General features: G+C 50.9%; 1 protein-coding gene across 5 annotated transcripts in view; it reads left to right on the forward strand.

Moving 5' to 3' along the window:
* The window catches only part of OTOF (otoferlin), a 110,929-nt gene that overhangs the window by 24,547 nt on the left and 60,753 nt on the right, over positions 1–25,629 (forward strand). For 4 of the 5 annotated variants that reach the window (XM_086624725.1, XM_086624722.1, XM_086624733.1 and 1 more), the window contains 2 exons: positions 12,027–12,126; positions 18,386–18,597. In XM_086624725.1, the coding sequence (XP_086480851.1) occupies positions 12,027–12,126; positions 18,386–18,597 (312 nt within the window). Of the gene's footprint in view, positions 1–12,026; positions 12,127–18,385; positions 18,598–22,336; positions 22,424–25,629 lie in introns of all 5 variants that reach the window. The other variant, XM_086624714.1, reaches the window with a different exon arrangement.

Here is a 25,629-nt window from a genome sequence, read left to right on the forward strand (position 1 = left end):
CGCTACATGCCCTTGTCCAAAGCCCTTCTCCAGCTTTCTTGTAGCCCCTTTAGGTACTGGAAAGCCATCTTGGAAGTAGAGGTGGCCCTTGACTGGCTGATACATCACGAGGGCTGAGCTGCAGACCTTGGAGCATCGTCAGTGATGCAGAAGATTCAGTTCTCCCCATTTTCTTCCCTCTCTGTGTGGAAGATCCCAGGGATCCCTGAGGAAGATCCCTGAGGTGGCATCAAGGGGTTTGCGTCTGACTCACCAGGCCGCAGGATGAGTGATGCCTCTGGTATGCACATCAAGATGTTATTTTTGTCTAGAGAATTGCTAAAAGGCAGGAAACAATGAAATCTCTTTGAATTAAACTGAGTACACTTGTAACCCAGACAAAATGTTTACATAAGGTTGCCTCACGCCAGCCTCATGCTTGGCTTGCCTTTGGCTCCGTCTCATTTCACCAGCAAGACAAAAAAAAATCATATGGGAAGATCTTATGGGATTTGGGGACCACCTGCACAACGTAGGGTTAATGTTTGTCATTTTCACATGTGGTTTGGATCCCCAAACTTTATTATGGGAAGGTGTCTTGGAGGGAATCTTATACCTGTTGTCTTAGTAGATGGGAGCCATCCAGTGACCTTGAATATTCAAACATCATTAAACCAAGTTTTTCTACTATTCCTTTCGGCACTGGAAACACAGAAAGTTGCTTTCCAACACTGTTACAGGCTGTCTTTGCAACAGCTGCTGTTGGTTGTAAGAGTCCTTTGGTTTTGTGTTGTTAACTGTGCAGGAGCAAAAGGGATCCAATAGAACAGATAAAAGATCTGGAACAGCTTTTATATGAGGAACTGTAAATTAAATTTAAAGAAAGAGGAGAGATTTTGATGAGATCTAAGGCAGAAATTCTTCCCTCTGAGGGTGGTGAGGCACTGGACCAGGTTGCCCAGTGAAGCTGTGGCTGCCCCATCCCTGGAAGTGTTCAAGGCCAAGTTGGATGAGGCTTTGAGCAACCTGGTGTAGTGGAAGGTGTCCCTGCCCATGGCAGGGGAGTTGGAACTAGATGATCTTTGAGGTCCCTTCCAACCCAAACCATTCTATGATTCTTTGAAATTAGTCCAATTCAAACAAGCACGTAATGAATAATCGCAAAGTTAAACTGGGGAGGAAACAGTTATTCATCATCCATTTCAGTAGGAAAACTTGAAAGAGTTGAAAACAAAGATAGTGGGAGCAGGTTCAGGATGAAGTGGGCTGGGCTGTGGAGAGTCCCACCATGAGATACTAAAAGTTTATAGGTTTGAAACTGAATTTTACATCTTCATGGAAGAAAAAGCTGTGTGAGTTTACTGAACACAAAGATATCCCCTCTAGCCCCAGGGCTCCTCAGGTGGACATCTTGCATATGCCAGAAGACTCATACTCTGAACGACAAGATTTGATGAACTGTGGTCCTTCCTGATGTATCTGGGTTATCATTACAAATGGATTTGTTGTCCTGAGAGTTCAGGCTCCCCCATCCTCCTGATCCATGAGCTACACTCTTTATTTTCATGATTTTTCTTAAATCAACACTCTTTTTCCTTCTCCATTGTCCATTGCACTTCTTGAGCTGTGAGATTCACCTCAGAAGGTCCTAGTCCAGCTTCTTTTCCAGGTGATGCAAAATGGGTATGGTGGGGACCAGTCCAGCGAGCTGGGTCTCCTCTCACATACCCCTCCACAAAGTAGGGTGGGTGGCAAGTGCTCCAGAGCCTGAGGTTTGTAAAGCCCAGCTTAGCTTCCCAGCCCTAAGGACAGGTCTCTGTGGTAACACCTACAGCTGCCTGGTCCACAGGCAGATGTATCATCTACCTGAAATCTTTCTCCTGCACAAAGCCCCTTGCAACGGGATGGCTACAGCAAGCTAGTCCGAAGTCTCATTAAGACTTTATGGCATCATCTTCCATGGAAGGTAAAAGATAGATGGACAGGGTGATCGTGGTGATGACCTGAGAGGACTGATGTCACCAGGGGCAGGAACCTGGAAAAGCAGAAGTTTCCACACCATGTCAGAGGTGCGAGTTAATCAGCTGAGATGTCTACGGAGGTATCAGCTCAGCCTTTCTACGAGTCGTACAGCTTTCCATGTTGTACAGCTTGTCCAGTTTTGCAGGCAAGGCTGGCATGTGAAAAAAGAGCCGAAATACTGAACCCTGTGGAGAAGGGAAGCCTCAGAGATGGAGATGAGCAGAGTCCAGACCTCAGCTTGGCTCACCAAGAGTGAGCAAGGGAGAAGGTAACTGCAACGGCCAGCTCTGCTGAAGTTGGACATGGCCAGCAAGGGATGATGTGGCTTATGTAGTGCAGGCTGTGCAGAGGAAGAGAATCATAGAATCATAGAACGGTTTGGGTTGGAAGGAACCTTCAAGATCACCTGGTTTCAACCCCCCTGCCATGGGCAGCAACACCTTCCACTACACCAGGTTGCTCAAAGCCTCATCCAACCTGGCCTTGAACACTTCCAGGGATGGGGCAGCCACAGCTTCTCTGGGTAACCTGGTCCAGTGCCTCACCACCCTCAGAGGGAAGAATTTCTTCCTTAGATCTCATCGAAATCTCTCCTCTTTCAGTTCAAAGCCATTGCCCTCGTCCTGTCACTACACACCCTTGTCCAAAGCCCCTCTCCAGCTTTCTTGTAGCCCCTTTAGGTACTGGAAGGCTGCTAGAAAGTCTCCCCAGAGCCTTCTCTTCTACGATGCCTTGCACCCAGGCAAGACTGGCTGGGAGACCAGAGATGTGCAAGGGGTCCGAAAATGGGTGATGAGAAACCAGGGAGCTGCTCTGATGAGGAGCTGGGTGGGTCTGTTTGCTCTGCAAAGCTCATTGGGGTACCTGGGGGGAGAAGCAGGGGCTCTCTGTGAGCTCGGACTGGAAAAACTGAAAGTAAACAAGCTGAAAGGGAGTTGCTGTTGGATACTGGGGGGTCTGATGGTACGGCTGGAAGTTGCAGCATTTGCATTTATGTACAAACCAGTGTTGGGCAGCGCTGATAAACACAAACCATTTCCTCTCGTGGGTCAGGCGAGGAACCAAAATAAAGAGCTTTTTTCGCTCTCCAGCCAAATTGCAGCTTCACCTGTAATCATCTGACTCTTTAAGTTAAAGTTTCCTCAATCCCTTCCCTCCTAATTATCCCCTTTGCACCCAGCCTGTGCAGGAGGCGAGTCAGAGCTTACACTTGCGACCATACATGATTATTATCGCTTCGTTATCATCCAGATGAGCTGGCGAAATGTAGGACACAACAGCAGTTCCAGCTCAACAGCCTCCAGATATTAGAAGTTACTTCAGTGAATTATTTTTTTTTTTCCCAGCAAACTCTTGCAAAAATTCTCATTAAATATAAATGGATTTGCTTTTCACCGCAGCAGACAAGTGGAATAGGATAATGAGTGTCAGTCAGCCCTGTCGTATTGAAATGTATCCTGTCAGGTAACTAATTTGGGATGAGATTAGAGATCTGGTTGCTAAAGAGGTAATTTGGTTACACTGAGACTTCTGCACAGTGTTTGACTCGGTGTCACGCAATGTTTTGATAGAGAAATGAAAAGTTCTGCGGAAAAGTGGCATGGCGGGTGCTGGAGGTGTGGGGCATGCGAGCTGCGGGCAGGGACTCCTCACCCAGGATGGTGGTAGCTGGCAGAGCCCTGCAGGGATCAGATCTCGTCATGCAGCGGTTTGTGTTTCCCCATGAGTGGGGTTGGTTAGAGAGGAGCAGCTAGAGTCGTTAAAACCTACCCTGAAGCCATCAGCAGCTCTCTCTGTTTGGCTTATCAGTAAGGAAGGGAAGAGGTGGCCTGAGCATGGACCAAGAAGTGTGAATTTGGTGGCCATCGCTCCGGGAACTGACAAATCTACAGGAGCTCATCATACAATCATAGAATCGTTTGGGTTGGAAGGGACCTTCAAGATCATCCAGTTCCACCCCCCCTGCCATGGGCAGGGACACCTTCCGCTACACCAGGTTGCTCAAAGCCTCATCCAACCTGGCCTTGAACACCTCCAGGGATGGAGAGAAGCCAACGATTTGCCTTTTGTCACTTCCTAGGATCTGATGATGAGCATCCAAGGGTTGAGTTAGCAGGGAAGGGTGGGACAGGACCTCACGGGCTGGAGGACGCTCTCAGCAAAGCCAGATGCACATCTTGGCCTCAGAGCCTTTGCTGGGACAGAGCGGGGACTTCAGTGCTAGCAATGCCTGGTGGGGTCCAGCGTCACCCCCAGCCGTGTCTCTCCTGAACTGCACCAGTCATCTTCATGGGAAGACGGCACATGGCACATGGGCAACGAGCAAAGCGTGGGGTGTGCTGGGGCGTGCAGTGGTCCCAGCCCGCGCTGACCCTAGGCACTGGGCGAGCTCTAAGCACTGAACCAGCCAGGCTGGGTCTGAAACCAGAGACCTTCCTACAGTCTGATAAAATGATGCGTGACCCAGAAAAACTCCTTCTTTTTCCATCAGCAGAAACGCTGGGGAGAGGAGCAGGACACTTGATGAATTATGAAACACTTGGAAACGAAAGGCTGCGCCGACAAGCGCTGAATATTTCATTCCCTCTCACTCGGCTCCTGCCCTCCGGGGGAGGTGGGGTGGGAGGGGGCCGAGGAAGGAGCGCATTATCCCAATAATGCATCTTCCCAATAATTTGCGCTCTTGCAGAAGAGCTGGGCTGAGGTCTGCGGGAAGGCTGGGCAGCGGAGGAGTACATCAGTCGGGTGGAAGGGTTGCAAAAATGCTCTAAGAGGACAGCAAAAGGGCCGATCTCACCATCATCTCAGGAGATGGAAGCATCTGTTCTTTGCCTGTTGCCATCCGGATATGGTGGTTGGGGAAGAGCTGCCATAGGATTGGGACTGGCTCAGTCACACCTGCTTTTATCCGCTCCCGTAGTAGCAGCAGCCCGCAATTCCCAGCACTCACAGGCAGCGTGAGCATTCGACTGTGGCTCGGCTGGGGAAGAGTGTCGACAGGCTGGAGATGGATGTGATGTGGCTCCAGCCTCTTGGCTTCTCCCAAGTGGCCTTGCCCCATACAGAGGCAGCACCGCAGCAGGTCACAGGAGAAGGAGGGGTCTGGCAAGTTGGTTTGGGGGGTCCAGGAGGGACCCCTGGCTCTCTGCTGCAGCTGGGGCATGTGCTCTCCTGATGGGAAATGTCCTCTGCCTGGGGCATCTCTGCTCTCCTGTTCTCATGCGGAGATGTTGTCTGACTCTGGGGTCTCCCCCATCAGCCCCAGCTTCCCCCACCCCACAGCCATGCTCCTGAGCAAGCATGGGAGGGCTGTGCACGGAATGCTTCTTGAAGACATTTGCTCCCTGTTTGACTGCTGAGCTTGGGGTTTTTCCCCCCAGTCTTTTTGCTGTTTGCATTGGCAGGGCCAGATCCAGATGACTTCAGGGACAACAACCGTACAGGTGTGTGGCTAGTACCATTTCATAAAGCCTTCAGCACCCAGATTGCCAGAGCGCTCACACTCCTCCTAGCAAAGTGACAACTGCTACACCAGAGAAACCCCCCAGCTACTCCTGTTTATAACGTGGCGTTGCTATTACATGATGTAGAATCATAGAATCATAGATGGTTTGGGTTGGAAGGGTCCTTCAAGATCATCTAGTTCAAACCCTCCTGCCATGGGCAGGGACAACTTCCACTACACCAGGTTGCTCAAGGCCTCATCCAACCTGGCCTTGAACACTTCCAGGGATCAGGCAGCCACAGCTTCTCTGGGAAACCTGTGCCAGTGCCTCACCACCCTCAGAGGGAACAATATCTTCCTTATATCTAATCCAAATCTCCCCTCTTTCAGTTTAAAGCCATTGCCCCGTGTCCTGTCACTACACACCCTTGTCCAAAGCCCTTCTCCAGCTTTCTTGTAGCCCCTTTAGGTACTGGAAGGCTGCTGCAAGGTCTCCCTGGAGCCTTCTCTTCTTCAGGCTGAATAACCCCAACTCTCTCAGCCCGTCTTCATAGGAGAGGTGCTCCAGCCCTCACATCATCTTCGTGGCCTCCTCTGGACCCACTCCAACAGCTCCATGTCCTTCTGATGTTGGGGACCTCAGATCTGAACACAGCACTGCAGGGGGGTCTCCTGAGAGCAGAGCAGAGAGGCAGAATCCCCTCCCTCAACCTGCTGCCCACGCTGCTTTGGATGCAGCCCAGGACATAGTTGGCTTTCTGGGCTGCCAGTGCACATTGCCGGCTGATGTTGAGCTTCTCCTCAAGCAGCACCCCCAAGTCCTTCTCCTCAGGGCTGCTCTCAATCCATTCTCTGCTCAGCCTATACTTGTGCTTGAGATTGCCCCGACCCATGTGCAGGACCTTGCACTTGGCCTTGTTGAACTTCATGAGGTTCGCACAGGCCCACCTCTCCAGCCTGTCAAGGTCCCTCTGGATGGCATCCCTTTCCTCCAGTGTGTCCACCACACCACACAGCTTGGTGTCATCAGCAAACTTGCTGAGGGTGCACTGTCCATGTTGCCGACAAAGATGTTAAACAACACTGGCCCCAGTACTGACCCCTGAGGAACCTTGAATCTACCACTACCACCATAAATGAACCCTCAACTGACTAGTGCCTGGTCCATGCAACCTGCAGGGAGGGGTGGAGGGAGCAGAGCTTGGTTGGTCTGCTGGAGAGGAGACTGAAGGACCACTGAATAGCAGCCTGCAGGTATTTGGAGGTAAATTACAGAGACAATGGCAATGACAGGTGAAATAACAAGGAGCAACCAGCACAGACTGTAGCTTGGGAGGTTCAGGTTGGACATCAGGAAAATAATCTTCCCCAGGAGGGTGCTGCAGCCTGAACAGGTCAGCAAAGAGCTGGGGGATCTCCATCCATGGAGGTTTTTGAGGCTTGGGTAGATAGAGCCATGGCCAAACTCATCTAGAGTTGGTGTTGGTTGGTTGTAGAGTTGGTGATCTCCTCAGTGCAGGAGATCCCTTCCACACAACAAGTCTGTGATTCAGACATACTGTCCGTTGGATAAAAAAGCTTTGAGGCCTGCTGCCAGATCCCTCGGGAGGAGTTTCAGCCTGGCACTGATTTTCTGCTGATGCAGCAGGGGCTTGGGATGGGGAACCATGAGATGTTCAAGCAGGGAGAACTGGGTACAGGCACCTTCCCACCCCCTGCAATCACAAAATAAGGTAATGCAGCTTGAAACCATTTCAGAGCAGCCTCTGCAGCCTAAGTAGAAAGCAGGAATGCCCCAAGCCGCAGTGTTGTGGTCTGACTGTTGCTAATCCTCCATCACCCTGAGGATGCTGAAGTGGAAGGTGGCCTGCAGTCTCATGTAAGAGCTTTTCTAGAGTATTAAATTGATCGGGAAAATTCAGCAATCTGTCCAAGCCTGGTGAACACACATCTGGTGTCAGACACGTGCTCGGTGTACGGTAGCTGAACAAGCCACCACGTAACAGCTGAGCTTTGAAGACTCTCCATATACTCACAGCCTACTGCAAAGACGAGCGAAAGCCTCGCTCTTCCTCAGTCCCATTGACATCATACCACGTCCGTTGTCTCAAAACCATGTCTCTTCCCTGAGGGTAACTTGGTTAACCAGAGTTGCTGGGAGGGAGCCTGAGGCCAGGGGTGAGTTCTCTGGAGATCAGGCTGGTTCCAGGTAATTTTCTGTTTCCCACCACGCTAATAAGGACTTTCCTCATTGCCCGAGAGATGTGCCCACTTACAGGCACATCTGCCATTGCTCTGTCCGTGCAAGAAGCTTTCTGTTCCTTCATTGGGCTGCTCTGGGGCAATAGACATCTGTGAGCGAAGGGACCTGGATCCACCTTGACCTAAGAGGAGAAGAGAAGCCACCACCACCACGCCATAGAGCTGTGGGGCGTTTCCAAGGGACTGCGTTGTTACACTGCGCTGTCAGCAAACAGGTTAAATAATACCAAAACCTGCAAACACATAAGAGCGAGGGCTGTGCCATGCATTACCGGCTGAGCCTGACAACCCTCGTGGGCAAACCCGGCTCGTGAGCAACTGCACTAAAATAACTTGGGTTTAGAGCTCGAGCCACATGAGTGTCCCTCCACGCTGACCTGGGGACGTCAAACCCAGCCACGAGCAGAGCACAGCCCTCCAGCGCCCTGTGACAGAGCCTGTGCTCTAATCCCGGGAAATACAGCCCAGACTTCTCCCAAGGAAGCCATTCCAACGCAAGAGAGCTGCTGCTCTTGCAAACAGCAAATAACATTGTTTCACAAACCCTGAAACCTGGGCTGGTACGGCAGCTTCATTCCTCCCCAACAGCCCATCTCAGAGAAGAAGCAGGTCTCCATGGGAGGCGATGATGCATTATTCATCAGGCATGAAGCACTACAAAGCACACGAAGAAAAGGTACTCATCTTCAATGCCCTACACGGTGCCTTGGAGATGGAGTTAAGCAGCTCCGTGCTGGGGTCTGCCCATGTACAGCACGTGGGAGCTGAGGAGAGGAGGGGAAAGTCCTGCAGGGACGGGCTCCATCCTGCACAGCACACCTGGTCTGCCACAGTTCGCTCCTTTGCTCCTGGAGCATCGCATGCCACCAGCAACCTACAGCAGGACCTGTTAGAGGTCTGCTGGAAAGCAGGACCTTCCTGCTGCTGCTGCAACTGTAAGGTCGTTTTTCTGGTTTCCTTGGTTGGTTTATTAATGTGTAATTAAATGAGTGGTGAGCAGTTGGATACCTACACAGCACGGTTGGATGTCTTTGGTCAGAGAAACGCCCATGATGGTACCGTCTGATCCCCACGCATGTAGGTATGTGCACAAGGAAACACAGGGACTCGTGTGAAGAAGGGCCGTTCCCTGTGGGAAAGGAAAGTGCAGAGAATGGATCAAGAGCAGCCCTGAGCAGAAGGACTTGAGGGTGCTGGTCGATGAGAAGCTCACCATGAGCTGGCAACATGCGCTGCCAGCCAGAAAGCCAACCATGTCCTGGGCTGCATCCAAAGCAGCATGGGCAGCAGGTCGAGGGAGGGGATTCTGCCCCTCTGCTCTCGTGAGATCCCCCTGCAGTGCTGTGTTCAGCTCTGAGGTCCCCAACATCAGAAGGACATGGAGCTGTTGGAGTGGGTCCAGAGGAGGCCACGAAGATGATGTGAGGGCTGGAGCACCTCTCCTATGAAGATGGGTTGAGAGAGTGGGGGTTATTCAGCCTGGAGAAGAGAAGGCTCCAGGGAGACATTCCAGCAGCCTCCCAGTACCTGAAAGGGCTACAAGGAAGCTGGAGAAGGGCTTTGGACAAGGGCATGTAATGACAGGACAAGGGGCGATGGCTTTAAACTGAAAGAGGGGAGATTTCAATGAGATCTAAGGCAGAAATTTTTTACACTGAGGGTGGTGAGGCACTGGCACAGGTTTCCCAGAGAAGCTGTGGCTGCCTGATCCCTGGAAGTGTTCAAGGCCAGGTTGGATGAGGCTTTGAGCAACCTGATGTAGTGGAAGGTGTCCCTGCCCATGGCAGGGGTGTTGGAACTGGATGGTCTTTAAGGTCCCTTCCAACCCAAACCATTCTATGATTCAATATCCCACTGCACAGCATGGGGAGTTCTGTTTTCCCTCTCTGAAACCACATCTTGATAAATCAGCATCACACTAAGAGATCCCCTAAAGGTTTGCCAGGGTGTGTTTTAATCAGCAGCAGCTTTCTCACCAGCCCCAGCCGACAGAACACTGCATGTGTATTCCTGGTGTGCCATGTAATATCTTCGCTGTTGGCTGGGATTGCGGCTCTGGAGGTGACATGCAGATGGTGTAAGTCAGCTCTGTGTTCACTGTTTCAGGGATTTTTCCATGTTGGGAGTCACTTATTGATTCATAGCTGACTCTTCTCCGGCTGGGAAGGTCCCTCTGGTGCAACAGCAGAACACGAAGAACATAAAGCCACAGCTCCTTGACAAGCTGTGAGCTGACAAATAAGTGATGACTTCTATTAGAGCGTGCCAGGCTTCTCCACTCTGCAGTATCTGTTTGGAACCATAATTTAACAAACGCGGCTGCTTTTAGTGCAGACGGTGCTGCACTCACCAGCTGTGAGAGCAGGAGGCTGCAGTGAGCTTGGGCAGGAGTCACTAAGAGCAGTTAGAATCATAAAATCACAGAATGATTTAGGTTGGAAGGGACCTTCAAGATCATCAAGTTCCAATCCCCCTGCCATGGGCAGGGACACCCTCCACTACACCACGTTGCTCAAAGCCTCATCCAACTTGGCCTTTGAACACTTCCAGGGATGGGGCAGCCACAGCTTCTCTAGGCAACCTGTGCCAGTGCCTCACCACCCTCAGAGGGAAGAATTTCTTCCTTAGATCTCATCAAAATCTCCCCTCTTTCAGTTTAAAGCCATTGCCCCGTGTCCTGTCACTACATGCCCTTGTCCAAAGCCCCTCTCCAGCTTTCTTGTAGCCCCTTTAGGTACTGGAAGGCTGCTGGAAGGTCTCCCTGGAGCCTTCTCTCCTCCAGGCTGAACAGCCCCAACTCTCTCAGCCTGTCTCCATAGCAGAGGTGATTAGATGCCTTTATCCTCCTCATCTTCTGTGAGTTTAGGTGTCGATCAGATGCTTGGGGGAGAAATGGTAGTGGTGGTTGGAAGGTGTTATACACTCACATATCAGCGTTCATCCCTGCCTGCTCTGACAAATACACAGGGACCGAGCTTTGATGTGCAGCTTGCCTCACACGCTATAGACCACAGCAAGAATCGTAGGATCAAGGAGCGCAGAATCATAACAAAGGGTCACAGGATAATTCAGACTGGAAGGCCTTTCAGGAGCTCTCTGGTCCAGCCTTGTGCTCAAGACTGGGTCAGCTTGACCTGACACCGGGTGGCTCTTCGCTTTTTCCAGTTGGGTCTTGAAACTAATGGTTGGACTCAACGATCTTAAAGGTCTTTTCCAACCTAAGTGATTCTGTGAAAGCTCCCAGGATGTAGACAGCCTAACCCCCCTAGGTCTCTGCTGACTTGCTTGAAGACAGCAGGCTAGGACAAGGACATAAGCCTGCAGGCATTGGTTACGATTAGACCTCCCTTAGCAGAAGAGAGTCAATCTTCTCCTCTGAGCAGCTTTCAGACTCATGTACAGCGCCTTCAGACTATGTCTATCCAAGTAAAGTAACCAACGTGAGCCCTGTTCTCCAACTCTGGGCCAACCCAACCAGACTGGGCTATTCCACTCATCCCACACACAACCAGGTACATCCAAACTGCTCCAGGGATGCTCTGCCCTGAGTGAATCCCTCCTGGGGGGGTAGGCTGTGGTCAGGCATGTTGACATGGGACCTCCTCATGCCATGGCCTGTGCTGACAATGTCCTGGTGCAGATAGGTGAGGAACAGTGACCTGGTTCTTACCTCATTCAATTTACCAGTGCAGAAATAACTGCAGACATTCAGGATGGAAAAGACCAGTCTGGGTTCCCTTAGTTGTAACTGAAAGAGAGGAGATTTCGATTAGAAATAAGGAAGAAATTCTTCTCTCTGAGGGTGGTGAGGCACTGGCACAGGTTGTTCAGAGAAGCTGTGTCTGCCCATCCCTGGAAGTGTTCAAGGCCAGGTTGGATGAGGCTTCGAGCAACCTGGTGTAGTGCAGGGTGTCCCTGCCCATGGCAGGGGGGTTGGGACTAGATGATCTTGGTGGTCCCTTCCAACCCAAACCATTCTGTGATTCTGTGGTTCTGTTTCATCCCAGTAGTTAATGGCTGATGTTCCCAAAGTCTCTTTCCCTGCTTGTCCCAGCAGTGTCACCTCAAAATGGCTTCTCTCCTGGCTTCTCCTTTGCCCACTAACTCCACTGAGCTGGGGTCACTGACTGCAGCTGCCAGAGTCCTTGACCATGCTCTAATCCTACATCTGACATCTACCTCCTCTTAAACCAAATGGGAAGTGAAACCAGCCACATGTCCTTGTGCAAATTGGCCAGCAAAGCCCTGTCCCGTTGAAAACAGATGCTAGTGGATGCTCACCACAGCTCACCTGACTTCTCTCTTCTTTGCTCCATAGGCTCATTGGCACTTTCCGGATGGTCCTGCAAAAGGTGGTGGAGGAAGGGCAGGTAGAGGTGACGGACACGCTCATAGATGACAATAATTCAACCATTCAGGTAGGTCACGAAGAATAAGCAACTGCTGCTGCCCTTCAGTTGTTGGTCCGTCTGTCCGTATTTCTACTGACTCTGAGGGAACAGAGAAGTCTGTGTTATGCACCTGAATCCCCCAATCCTTGACCTTTCCTTCGTCCCGTTATTCTTGGTCTGAAGGACTGAGGCAGCCGCGACCATCCTGAGGGTGCACAGCAAAGGCTGGTCGTTCTGCACGCCATGAGAAGTTTAGGATGAGGGCAAAGCAGGAAGGGATCGGTTTAACCCGCATACAGACAGGGTGTAATTGCTCATGCACAGCTCAGAAAGAGCCTGAAAACATCCTGCTGCTGGAGACTCCTGGGCACCTCTGAGCACAGCAAGGTCCTCAGATCCCTGCGGAGATGCTAAGCAGCAGCTTCGACTGCAGTCCCACGCTGAGCTCTGCTCCCAGTGCTCCCCTAATGCACCTGAGCAATCCCATGCTGGCTCTGCCCCGGCCATCAGGGCATCAGCTTTAGTCTGTACCATGAGCACCGGGTGTTTGAAATGCTCAATATTTACAGTATTTGACCTGAACGCTGCTTTTATCTGACCCCTCTATAGAATCATCGATTGGTGTGAGTTGGAAGGGACCTTCAAGATCATTCAGTTCCAACCCCCCTACCGTGGGCAGGGACACCCTCCACTAAACCAAATTGCTCAAAGCCTCATCCATCCTGGCCTTGAACACTTCCAGGGATGGAACAGCTACACCTTCTCTGGGAAACCTGTGCCAGTGCCTCACCACCCTCAGAGGGAAGAATTTCTTCCTTAGATCTCATCAAAATCTCCCCTCTTTCAGTTTAAAGCCATTGCCCCGTGTCCTGTCACTACACGCCCTTGTCCAAAGCCCCTCTCCAGCTTTCTTGTAGCCCCTTTAGGTACTGGAAGGTCTCCCCAGAGCCTTCTCTTCTCCAGGCTGAACAACCCCAACTCTCTCAGCCTGTCTCCATAGCAGAGGTGCTCCAGCCCTCGCATCATCTTCGTGGCCTCCTCTGGACCTGCTTCAACAGCTCCATGTCCTTCTGATGTTGGGGACCTCAGAGCTGAACAAAGCACTGCAGGGAGCACCTCAAAATCCCCTCCCTCAACCTTTTGATGCAGCCCAAGATATAGTTGGCTTTCTATACTTGTGCTTGGGATTGCCCCAACCCACATGCAGGATCTTACACTTGACCTTGTTGAACTCCATGAGGTTCGCACAGGCACACCTCTCCAGCCTGTCCAGGTCCCTCTGGATGGCATCCCTTCCCTCCAGTGTGTCCACCACACCACACACTTGGTGTCGTCAGCAAACTTGCTGAGGGTGCGCTCGATCACTATGTCCATGTCGCCAACAAAGATGTTAAACAGCACCGGCCCCAATACTGACCCCTGAGGAACACCACTCCTTGCTGGCCTCCATATATATAACATGAGGAATACCTCGTGCAGCAGCTCTCCTGAAGTCCCGTTCTCTATATCCCTCTGGGGAAAATAAGGATAAGGAATATGCCCCCGGTGTGGGTCTGCACCCACCGTCCCATACCCCCGATGCCAAGCAGAAGGCTCCCTGTCTGCAGAGCAGTTGCTGGGTCACTTCGAGCGTATCCACCCAGTTAATGCATCCCACGGGAGCTGTTTCCCATGGAGACTGAGTTTTAGAACACACTTTGAAATACAGCTACTTCTCATCTTCTTTGGTATACAAAATCCAGATTTTTTCATTAAAAAATGAAAGCTCAGCTTCCCCCCTCTCCCCTTTTCTTATTCCTTTATCAGCTGCTTCCTGTGCTCAGCATAAAGGAAAAGTGCAATTGCGTGTAACCCTCTGCGCTAACAACAGGCAATTAGCAATGAAACGACAAGCAGTTTCATCAGGAGGAGACAGGAGGTGACTTCTCCTGGGGAGGTGGAGGGAATGAAACCAATAAAAGTATGAGGAATACAGTCCTGAGGCAGGAGAAAAAGCAGAGGGGCTGCAGACCCAGGATGCAACAATAATTTCAGGGATGGAGAAAAGAATTCCCGCTGTTCTTTTGGTTTCTCAGGCTGAGAAGTTGCATAATGGGACCCACCAAAGGAAGAAAATCTCATATTTTTAAGACCCTTCAGTGACACAGAGGGGAGAGAGGAAAACCAAGGGGTGAAAATGAAATACATACAACTTCTTGATGTCAAAATGATGACATTTTTAGAATGACCTAACGGAGGACTGAGGAGGTACCTGCGTTGCCCAGTGCCTTGCAGTCTGGCCAGGAGCTTGGAACAGCTGCACAGTAGGTCAAAGCAAATAGTCTCCTTCCCTTTGCCTCTTTATAAGCCATGTACTCCTAACTGGAGGCACCTGGAGAAGAAACGACCTTCCCCAGCCCGTGCCTGATGCTCTGGATGACCCATGGTCATCACCGGCCCTCTGAGGACCTCATCTCCGCATCTCCTCTGCATCGGGGCAGCTCTGCTGGTGTGAGTTTAGTTGGTATCCACAGAAAACATAAATACCAACTGTTGTCTATTGCTATAAAACCGGGACAGCCTGGGCAAGGCAAGTTTTACTGGAGTATGGATCTCCCTTGGATAAGACAATAAATCCCGTCGTGTTCTGCACGCCGCAAGCCGGACAGATACACGTGCAGGAATCATGCACTTCTAGTGCTTGCTGTAAGCAGAAATGCTGCGTCTCTATTTCCCTGCATTCCCAGGGCATCCTCTTAGCCCCAGGTCGCCTCAGTTCAAACCAGACTCGGGAGGTGAGCGGATGCGTTTGCGTTTCGAGCTTTCGGCAGGATTTCAGATCCCTTCTCCCATGCAGTATCCATGGCAACTTCAGGGGTGCAGAGACAGCTCAGCATCATAAGAAGTTGTGATGAGAAATTGTGGCTGCCCCATTCCTGGAGGTGTTCAAGACCAGGTTGGATGAGGCTCTGGTGTATGGAAGGTGTCCCCGCCCATGGCAGGGGGGTTGGAACTAGGTGATCTTTGAGGTCTCTTCCAACCCTAACCATTCTATGATTCTATGATTCTATAAATTCTCACTCCAAACTGCTTGCTCCCAGCCTTTGCTCCAGCAGGATAAATTAGGAGTGAGGGAGCCTGGAGAAGAGAGAATCCAGAGGGCAACACCTGGGACATTTGTTATGGAGAAATGTTATTAGAAGTATAAATCTGGAATAGATTATTATGTAGAAATATAGATCTGGAATAGAATCTCTATTCCTGATGGGCAGCAGAGTCAGCCCTCCTGGAGAGGTGACTCACTTTATCCCGGACTCAAAAGATGCGGATTTTTTTTTTTAGTAGGCATAGAAGTGGCCCCTGGCCAGCGAGGGCTGTCGCAGGAGGAGAGAGGGACTGAAAAATGATCGAACGTATCAAGGAGGCAGAGGTGGGCAGGTATGGAAAGCCACTGTCCATCAGCCAAGATGGGATAACTGGTTGTCTGTGCTCCGTGTCCTTTGAGGAGCAAAGAAAAAGGTTTTGCTCAGAAACAACACGTTCCTGGCTTTGAGCAAACTCAAACACAAATCGTAGAATCATAGAATCATAGAATCATTAAGGTTGGAAGGGACCTCTAAGATCATCAAGTCCAACCGTCAACCCAATACCACCATGCCCACTAAACCATGTCCTGAAGTGCTACATCTACACGTTTTTTGAACACTTCCAGGTGTGGTGACTCCACCACTTCCTTGGCAATCTGTTCCAATGTTTGACCACTCTCAGTAAGGAAATTTGTCCTAATATCTGATCTAAACCTCTCCTCATGCACCTTGAGGCCATTTCCTCTTGTTCTATCACTAGCTACCTGGGAGAAGAGACCAATTCCCACCTTCCTACAACCTCCTTTCAGGTAGTTGTAGAGAGCAATAAGGTCTCCCCTGAGCCTCTCTGTATGTCCCCTGTCGGCAAACCTCCCCTCACTCAAATCCTTAAAACCTGTGGTTTTAAAGGCACGTTTCCTCTGCAAAAGGCACCCAAGCACATTCCGGCACTGCATTCTCTCTGGTGGGGCTCTGGCGTGCACAGCATCGGTGCTCAAGGGGCCGTAACGCCGCGCAGCTCCGTTTCTGCAAGATGCTGGGCTGGCACCGTGATCTGAGGTTCTCGCCAAGGTCCTGCCCCAACACAACTGTCCCACCTCCAAACCCGCTCGGGGGTGGCTGTGCCATGGACATGTTGATATGAAGCTCTGAACATCAGCCCCGGCTCCGGACAAAGGGAGAGGCGCTTCTTCGCTGCCATCATTTCTTGTAAAGCACTTTCCAGGCAAACTTTCGTCTTTCTGTAATCAAACGCAAAGGAAAGGTTGAAAATTGTTGTCCTTTTTCTGGGCTGACCGCAAAACCACTCCAGCCAGCCCAAAGAACGTTATTGACTTGCCTTAGCAAAGAGATTGAAAGAGTCAGGAATTGTAAAGCCGGGAGGGGTATGACGGCCGTGTCGTCCGGCCTCCTACAAGAGAAGCTCTGGGACATCTCAGAATTTGTTATTATCTCAAGTGGTGAAAAAACCCAAAACAAATTAAAATGATTTTCCAAAGTCCAGTGACAGAGCAATCCACTGGCCCTTTAGCGAATCATTCCGCTCGTTTGTTTTCTTTACTGTTAAATTGAGAGTTTTGTTTCCAATGTGGATTTCTCTTGGGTTTAGCTTACACCTTCTAATTTCTCTTCAAAGTAGTGTGTTTTTTTTCAGCCCAACACAAAATCTTCCAGTTTATTACACCCATGATTTTTCATTTATTTTAAAGGGTTTTAAAACCTTTAAATATAGTTTAAAAATGAGGTTTCAAAATCAAGTGTTTCACATCAGCGTTGAGGCAGTTTGAAAACGTGAAAAAAACCAATGTTTCAACGTGGATCTCTGTCTCTTCTCTGCGTTTGATGTTGTAAACAATCCAAAGCAGCTCGGTGAGGTCAGCACAGTGTGGCAAATCATTTTGATTGACGTGAATTTGTGGTTTTGCCATGCGAAGAACAAAATCAGTCAAAACCTGCCACGAAGCTCTGTTTCCAGCAGGGTTTGAGTCAGTCCTTAGCTGTCACTTGCTAAAGGCACAGAATCCTTCCAGGCCGGATCTTGTCTCTTCCAGCCTTTCATCACTCCTTTGACGAGCTGTGGTTGAAGCATGTCGGGGTACGGTCCCTCCTTTTAAATATAAATGAAAAAAGGAATGTTTTGGAATAAATTTTCCCATTTAGTGTTTGTTGGCCTTTTTGTTCTGTCCTTCTGCCTTCACATCAAATAGAACTTATAATTTCTCTGTGGAAGCTGAATGGAGGTGGAGGACAGTTTTTGCTTTTGTTTTGATCCTCATAGCAGCTGTTTGCCTTTCAAAATAGATATGTTTTTTGTGGAGATATTTTTCTGGCTTCTTTATCCAAAGCTGTGGTTTTAGAAGGACTTTGGGCATCAGAGCAGAGGTAGTGCCAGCAGTTCTTTGCAGTAAGGTGAACTTTCACATTTTTGATGGGGTTTTAAATCTAGAGAAGGATTTTTTGGGGGGCAAAAATGTTTGGGAGCTCCAACCCTGAATTTTCAGCAGCAGCCTGATGCAATCTTGGGTGGGTAAGCGGGGGATGACCATGTAGAAGAGGGAGAGCATCTTACTTGGTTCATCCAGAAGAAGCTTTAGGTCAAGCTTGGGCAGATGCAGTGCCAAGTCCCTTCCCATCCCCAAGCCCCAGCCAGGCTGGTCCTGGTCAGGAGATACCCTCCGCAAACCGAGATCTATCCAAACCTCCCCAAGGATGTCCATCTCCTGCCAAACCCTGCCCTGCCTGGAGATGGGCTGGGGCCAGGAAGGAGCACCATGTGCCCATGGAGCTTGGCAGCCCAGCACTTAACAGCAGGGCACAAATCCTTAACGGGCTGATGTGCCACAGAGAAAAACCCACCAACATGGCATGGCTCTGTCTCCTCATGGTGCCTTCAGGTCCTCGAGGGGTTTGTCTGCTCTTCAGGGCCTTTGGTGACTCTCATATCTGGTGTAGCTGGTCTGGGATGCTCCAAGTGAATCAGGTCCCTGAGCGGGAGGGAGGCTTCAGCACCATGCCTGAACTGGGTCAGACCACCTCCTGAAGCCAAAGACCTGCTCCCCAACTGTCTCATGCACTCGGAAAGAAGAGACTTTGGGGTCAGTGAGGCTCAGAGATCAAGCCAGCTGATGCAACAGCTCTTCCTGCCTTTCAGATTTTGCATGACCTTCCTTCCTCTCTCTGCTGCCCTTGGGGGCTGATTGCGTCTTCCTTGTGCATTGCAGACCAGCATCTCCATAGAGATCAGGTACCAGGCTCTGGATGGGACAGTGGGCATGTGGAACGACAAGGAGTTCCTGGAGACCCCCAGCGCCCACTCCGGGGGGGATGGCAGGTACCCCTTAGAGACAGACAGCCTCCTCTGTGGCCACCGGCAGGGCTTGGACATCTCTCCGAGTAAATCCAACCAGCAGTCCATGGAACGGAGCTTCAGGAGGTAATGTGATTCTCAGCGCTTGGAAATGTATGATGACAGCAGGGATGGGGAGAGCTTGGCTTCTTGGCTTGTCATGAAAGGGCAGCATTGCCCCAGTGCTCCTGTAAGGTGCGTCACATCTCCTGGTCTTCAGAAAACCTATTATCACTGCTCAAGTTGAGGACAGGCTGTAAATGTCCACTCACCGGTGCCAGCGGGTCCTTGGTGCTCCATCACACCTGCCCTGCACAGAGCCGAACCTTACAGCAGATGCTATGATTCTATGATTCTATGCTGAGGTTTGTAGGACGTGGCAGATGCCAGAGAGCGAATGTAATTAAGTGCAGATTCAGAGAGGATTAAGGGTCTGGCGGTCGGTCGGGGCTCATATTGGATGGGATTAGAGCCACGTGTGGGATGTAGAGCCATGTGTGGGGGTGTAGAGTCATGTGTGGGTTCTTGCATCTCAATGCAGCTCATGGTGACAGTGACAGTGCCTCTGGCCTGTGTCCATGTGCCAAGGGCCATCATGAGGGTGCACGTTGCATGGCAAGGCAGTTGGCACAGCAGAGGCTGAAGGAGACGCCAGGGATGCTCTGGCACAGAGGAGAGAATGAGCCCTTGCAGCGTTAACCCTCTGACAGACAAGCACTTGGCTTCCCAAAGACATCGTCAAAGCTCCCTCCATGACAGTCTGTTGGGAGCTCCATACCTCACCAGGCTTAAATGAAATCCCATTACGAAGGCAGTGCCTGGGCAGGTGACCCCTATTTGGATGAGCTGAGGGACCCCTCACCATGTGATGGCAGGTGGGAACACCTCCCCTCCAGTTCTTCTAAGAGATGCTGTTACCAGCTTTCTATTCATTTGAGGGTCCTTAGCATCACCCTTGTGTCTTTCTGAGCTCACAGGACCTGATGCTGAATGAAAACAAATCCAGGGATCGTATCCTTCTGACTCTTGACACAGAGCTGCTGTAAACCAGTTGCAAACCCAGCCTGGTGCCGGGGGTGGGTGGAGAGGGCTCAGGACCGGGGACACTGTGGTTGGCTGTCCATTGGGATGAAGTGCAAGCTGGGACCAGTTTTACCATGAGCTGTTGCATATGGGTGTTCAGGGCTCGATCCTGGCTGGGAGGAGCAGCCCTTTCACTATCTCATATGCAGCCAGGAGGCCAGGGCGTGGATGGACACTGAGGCCAGAGCAACTCCAGGGCTGAACTCCATGCTCAGGTCCTCACCCAGCTCATCAGACAACAGAGTTTTGCAAGTGTGAAGCCACTTGTGTATAAATATATCATGTTCACGGGCTGCTAAGCCACATTTTCAGGCAGCTCTGCATAGTTACTGCAGTTGGGTTTTCCACTTTGTCTGTCCGTCTCCACTCCAGTAGCTCTTGAACCCCTTGGCCTCTTTGAGTTGGAAGAGCGAAGACATCAAAGTCCTGAACTTGCTAAAAGTCTCATGGAAAAAGAGAGAACTGGTGGAGGAGAGAGACTGTGTAAGTGGGACAGGCAGAGCTGAGTCCTCAGGTCACCCACCGCTCTCCCAGGACTGCCGCAGTCCTTGTCTGAGAGCTGTGAAGTGCCGGTGGATCAAACCTGGGCAGCCCTGGGGCTTCCAGATCCGCCTGGGAGCCTAGCTGGGAGGTTTGAATCCAAACATGCTCCTGGAAATTGGCTGCTTTTTTAATAGCATTTACATCTCAGGTACTGCTGCAGCCATACATCCCCCCTCGCTGGGTTTATGCAATCGTGTTTCTGTCTGGGTTTAGCGCTTTATTGTGGCCATATAAGGGCAAAATTCCTTTTTCCCCATGGTGTAAGACGGAGGGCAGATATCTCCAGTCGCTCGCATCACTCCTAGGCAGTTAATTAACTGTGTGAATTGGGCTGAAAGCTGTCAATTTTCAAGCAAATTGGAAGTGCAGATTGGTTTCCCAGCTCAGTGGACCATGACGCTGCTGAGCGGGGAAAATGCTGAAGGATTTAAAAAGGGGGGTGGTGGGGCAGCGCACCCGGCACAGCCCAGCTTGCGGAGGGGGTTTTGGCCCATTGGTCAGCCCCTGTTTGTTGGGAAATCGACATCCTTGCCTGCGCCACGTGGGCTGTGGAGACGCGGGTGGTGTGATGCAAACGTGACTTCACGTTCGAACATGACATTGGAAGGTCCCTTCCAACCCAAACCACTCTATGAGTCTGTGATTCAATGATTCAATGAGTCTAAGATTCTAAGATTCTAAGACTCTATGATTCTATAATTCCAAGATTCTCTGATTCTGTGATTCTATAATTCTAAGATTCTATGATTCTATAATTCCAAGATTCTATGATTCTGTAATTCCAAGATTCTATGATTCTGTAATTCTATGACTCTATGATTCTATGATTCTATAATGCTACGATTCTATGATTCTATGTTTCTATGATTCTATAATTCTATGATTCTATGACTCTATGATTCTAATATTCTATGATTCTATAATTCTATGGTTCTATGACTTCACCCTCACCGGAGATGTAATTACCACTGCATGGCTGATGCATGACCTGCGGCAGGCGGTCGGATGAATTGAGGCTCTGGATTAGGTCTCCAGGCACTGTAGAGTAAATCTAAGATGTCCAGCTCAGCTGGAGGGTGAGGACAGGCACCTTTAGTCCAATAGATCCCACCGGGAGCAGTTTTTCAATGAAGGTGCGTGGTTTGCTGAGCAGCCCTGCCTGGGTGCCTGAAGATGGGTCACGGCTGAAGGCTGCTGAGCTGCGCTGGCTGCAGGCAGTGCTGAGCAGAAGGACTTGTTGAGGTTGGTTTGTACGTAGTTGATGAAAAGTCCTTCCCGTCAGAGAGCTGAAGCAAACGTGATGGTTATAGATGGGCAGTGGGGCCACGTGGAGGTTAAATCTGGCTGTGCCATCTGGAAATGGTGTGCGATGGAAATGGAAATGGCCATCAATGGTCCTTCCAACGCATTTCCCCCACAGGTCAGCACCTCTTAGCAGGTGGGAGCGTGATTCCTGGTGGTCACAGTTTGGTGAAAGGCCCTTGACATCTGGCTTCAGCTTCTCCTTCAGATTTGCAATGCTTTTTAAAAAAACCACACCCTTCGTTCACAGGGCTTATCCTGAGCGAGGCTGAGTGCCGCAGGTGGCCCATCAGCCCCAGTGCTGCCCAGAGAACCCGTTAGAGCTCCTTCCCATGGCTGGATGGCCAGGAGCAGGCTGTGCAGCCTTGGACAAGCTGATACGCATCTCTTTTAAAGGAGGAGAGGGAAGAGCATCCCTTAGCAGACATGCCAAAAAAGCAATGCATCCTGGTCCCACTGTCCCAAATAAGTTTGTGTGTGGACAGCTGGACTGAAATGGGTTTCACCTCCTGCTTTTGTCCCAAGGAGCTTCTCCATGTCCTCTGATATAGGCACTTGTCCCACAGCACTGGAACAGGTTGCCCAGAGAAGCTGTGACTGCCCCATCCCTGGAAGTGTTCAAGGCCAGGTTGGATGAGGCTTTGAGCAACCTGGTGTAGTGGAAGGTGTCCCTGCCCATGGCAGGGGGGTTGGAACTGGGTGATCTTTGAGGTCCCTTCCACCCCAAACCATTCCATGATTCTGAGCACAGGAGGGCTGTCGGGCTCGGCTGGGTCTTGCTGCCCTGTACTCACCCTTACTAGCCCCGGGGGCTGCGGTCGTTGCCATCACCACCACTGCTGCTACAAATAACGAGGAAGGCAAAGGGCTGATGTTTTCCATGTCACCACCCTCACAGGATGGAAGAGGACGAGATGTACTACCACAGCGAAGATGAACTTTTGGGAGAGGGGGACACCCTTAGCCAGGGATCCCTCAACACGAGGTAGGGAGCCGGTCAGCACCCACTCGTGCTGGTGGCAGTGGGGTTTGCAGTGCTGTGTTGCTCCTGCCTGGTCCTTATGGGTGTCCCACAAGCGTTACCCCTGGATTCCCAACTCTTGGCTGGGGGAGAGCTAGTGGGGAGAAGCATCGGAGCAGCTGGAAAAGCATCCTTGGAAAGGATAAGGATGTTCAGGAGGGGTGCTGGGATCCAGGATGAAGAAGGGGCCTTGGGGTGAGGCTGCAAGTGGGGTAGCACCTCACCTTTGAGGCCCCCTTCCTTCTCCAGGTCCCACCACATGTCAGGCACAGCTGTCCCCAAAATCAGAGATCAGCCATGTCCAGTGCATGGGGAGCTACTCTTTGTGATGTGCATGAAGATCTGATTTCTGTTTGCAGTGGCGTTTCTCGCAGTGCGGTGCCGTGAGCTGTTCTCCACCGTGTGCCAGAAAGAGTTTGAGGAGGAGACGCAAAAAAAGAGAAATTCGGATAAAACCCAGGGACTGACCCAACACCTCTGAGAGCAGCTCGGGCAGAGAAAGGAGCATTTTATGGGGAACTCCTCAATTCATGCGGGTCCAGCGGTGGCAAAAAGCATGAGGGTGGTTCTTCCTACCCACAACTCTTCTGGGGAGCTTGTTCCTTGTAGCATCTCCCCATGCAGCCTGTCGCCAAGTGCCTTAAGCTTCACTAGCATGAATCATAGAATCATAGAATGATTTGGGTTGGAAGGGACCTCAAAGATCTTCTAGTTTCAACCCTCCTGCCATGGGCAGGGACATCTTCCACTACACCAGGTTTCTCAAAGCCTCATCCAACCTGGCCTTGAACATATGAAGAACAATATGAAGATATTGACTCTCTGTCATGGGAATTTGTGGCCACATCTGTACTGGTAGACACCTCTGTCAAGTCTCATTGATTGGACATTGCCAGGCCAAGCACCTGAAGTGCCCATAAACTTAGTAAATTATTAGGACAATCTCTGAGAAGGTTTTGGCTACCTAGCACTGATCCAAACAATCTCCAGGCAGGGTTGAGGGGGACAAGGAGTGCAACAACAACCATGAGCCAGTCCCAAAGAGCAGATTAGGGATTGCCCACGTCAAACCCTTCCTTTGGATGGAAAGCATCAGCATGTATGCGATGCATGTCAGGTAGTTTGGCATCAAAGGTGGGGAAGGTGCCCTTGAACCCGTAATGTAACGTGGCTATAGCACCTGCCCAGTGAGCAGGATGCACCAGAAGCACATCTGTTCCTGCACATGCCCCAGGCTGTAGGTGCATTGGGATGTCTGGGTGCCTGGAAATGGAGAGACAGGCAGTCAGAGTGCTCTGACCAGGCTGGTGGGTACCTGGGAGTCTCCCAAAAGCTCACATGCCACTTGGGCCAAGCCCGGATGTGAGGGAGTCGTCACTCCGTGTGTTAGATGGGGTGTTGCTGTGCAATGCCTTCAGCCTCCCATGGGTGCCACTGCTCAGAGTGGGGACTGAGGCGGGCATCCCCGCTGTGCCACACCAACCTTTAGACCTGGCCGAACCAAGGTGACCAAGTTCAAAGCCAAGTCCAGCTCCCACCTTGCCTTCAAGGGTTAGGTTGGGTTCAGGATGAGCTGCTTGTCATTTTTGGCACAGAACAGCCAAAAATCAAATTTCTGCGAGGCAGCAGGGAGATAAGGGGAGAGAAACCCCAGATCTGACTGGGAGAGAGTCCAGCTTCCGTCCCTAGAGATGCTGAAGTACCAGCTGGATGCACATCTGAGGACCGTCTTGGGGCGAGCTGATGCCGTTTGGGGAAGAAGTTGAACTTGAAATCTTCTTGGCAGCCCCTTTGCCTGTAATTCTGTGTGTCCTCACAGTCTATTTCCACCCTCTATTTCCCCCTGGGAGGGCTTTGAATGCGAATGAAGGCAGTGGAAAGGTCTCCCTGGATTTCTACAAGCTTTCTGTCAATGTCCTCTCCATCATAGAGCTGTTTACCTCCTCCCCTGGCTCATTAGGGACATTATTGTCATTATTCAGCTGATTCCCTTTCCTGAGGGGATACAGAAGGGGAGGGGGGGGGAAGCAAACAGACCTTGAAATGGGAAAAGCAGCAGCAACGAGGAATAAATACATAACTAGTTCTGAGCTCGCCAAATGCTTCTCGGCCGTTCGCATGCAGCCTAATCGAGGTGTCAGCGATGCGGCGAGATGCGTGTTGGAAACCTGTGCCAGCAGCGGGGATTATATCGGAGTTATTTGCAGCCAGGCTCGGTCCCGGTGCTGTCAGGAGAAGACACAGACCTTGCAGTGGGTGGAAATATTGTGTTTGCTCCTCCGTGCTCAAAGCAATGACTTCAGTTCATAGGAGACGTTGGCACGACGTGAATTCTCTTGTTTTCTGGGCAAAATCTCGGGTGAGGGAATGGGACAGGGGAGGCACAAGTTTGTACAGGGTGAATAAACGGTCCAAATGGAAGCACAGATGAGGGTTGGGCTCTGGGATGGTGAAAGGCAAAAAAACCTTTAAGTGCAGCCATGAATTGCGCTTTCACTGTCAACACCTCCGCCTGCCTGGCCAAGCCGACGGCCGGGGCATGGCGCAGATCCACCTGGTTAAAAAAAGTCAAGAAGTAAATAAATAACCCCTTCAGGGCTTTTTAAATGTGTTTTTCAAAACTGGATCACAGTGGGACCACACACTGACCACCAAGCTGGCTCCAAACCTTTACTGTTGACCTGTAGCCTTGAAAGTCACTGAACTTCTGCCTGGGCTCAGACTTAGCTTTTTTGCCTGGAAGGTCAGACCTGCGTGCAGTCAGGTGTGGAGGTCTGGCCAGGTTCCTGGCTAGTGTCACCTGCTTCCGGTGGCTTAGAGGTGGGGAGGTCCTTACATCCAAGGGCTCCCAAGGAGGTAACCGTCGCTCTAGGGAAGGCTGGTGGGGATGTTTGGGATGATAACAGCACTGAGCTGTTGGGCAGCGCTGAGCAAGGGATGCGTTTGCCCTCTATTTGCCAGTCTGTGCTTTATCTCCTGTAGCAAAACAAGACTTGAAAGCTTTGTCCCAACGTGTGCTGTGCAGGGACCACCTGACCCTCAGCTGTGGGAACAAGACAGGCTGAGAGAGTTGGGGCTGTTTAGCCTGGAAAAGAGAAGGCTCTGGGGAGACCTTCGAGCAGCCTTCCAGTACCTAAAGGGGCTGCAAGAAAGCTGGAGAGGGACTTTGG

Source organism: Tauraco erythrolophus, chromosome 2 (assembly GCF_009769465.1).
Source record: "Tauraco erythrolophus isolate bTauEry1 chromosome 2, bTauEry1.pri, whole genome shotgun sequence".
In the NCBI taxonomy this organism is placed as follows: Eukaryota; Metazoa; Chordata; class Aves; order Musophagiformes; family Musophagidae; genus Tauraco; species Tauraco erythrolophus.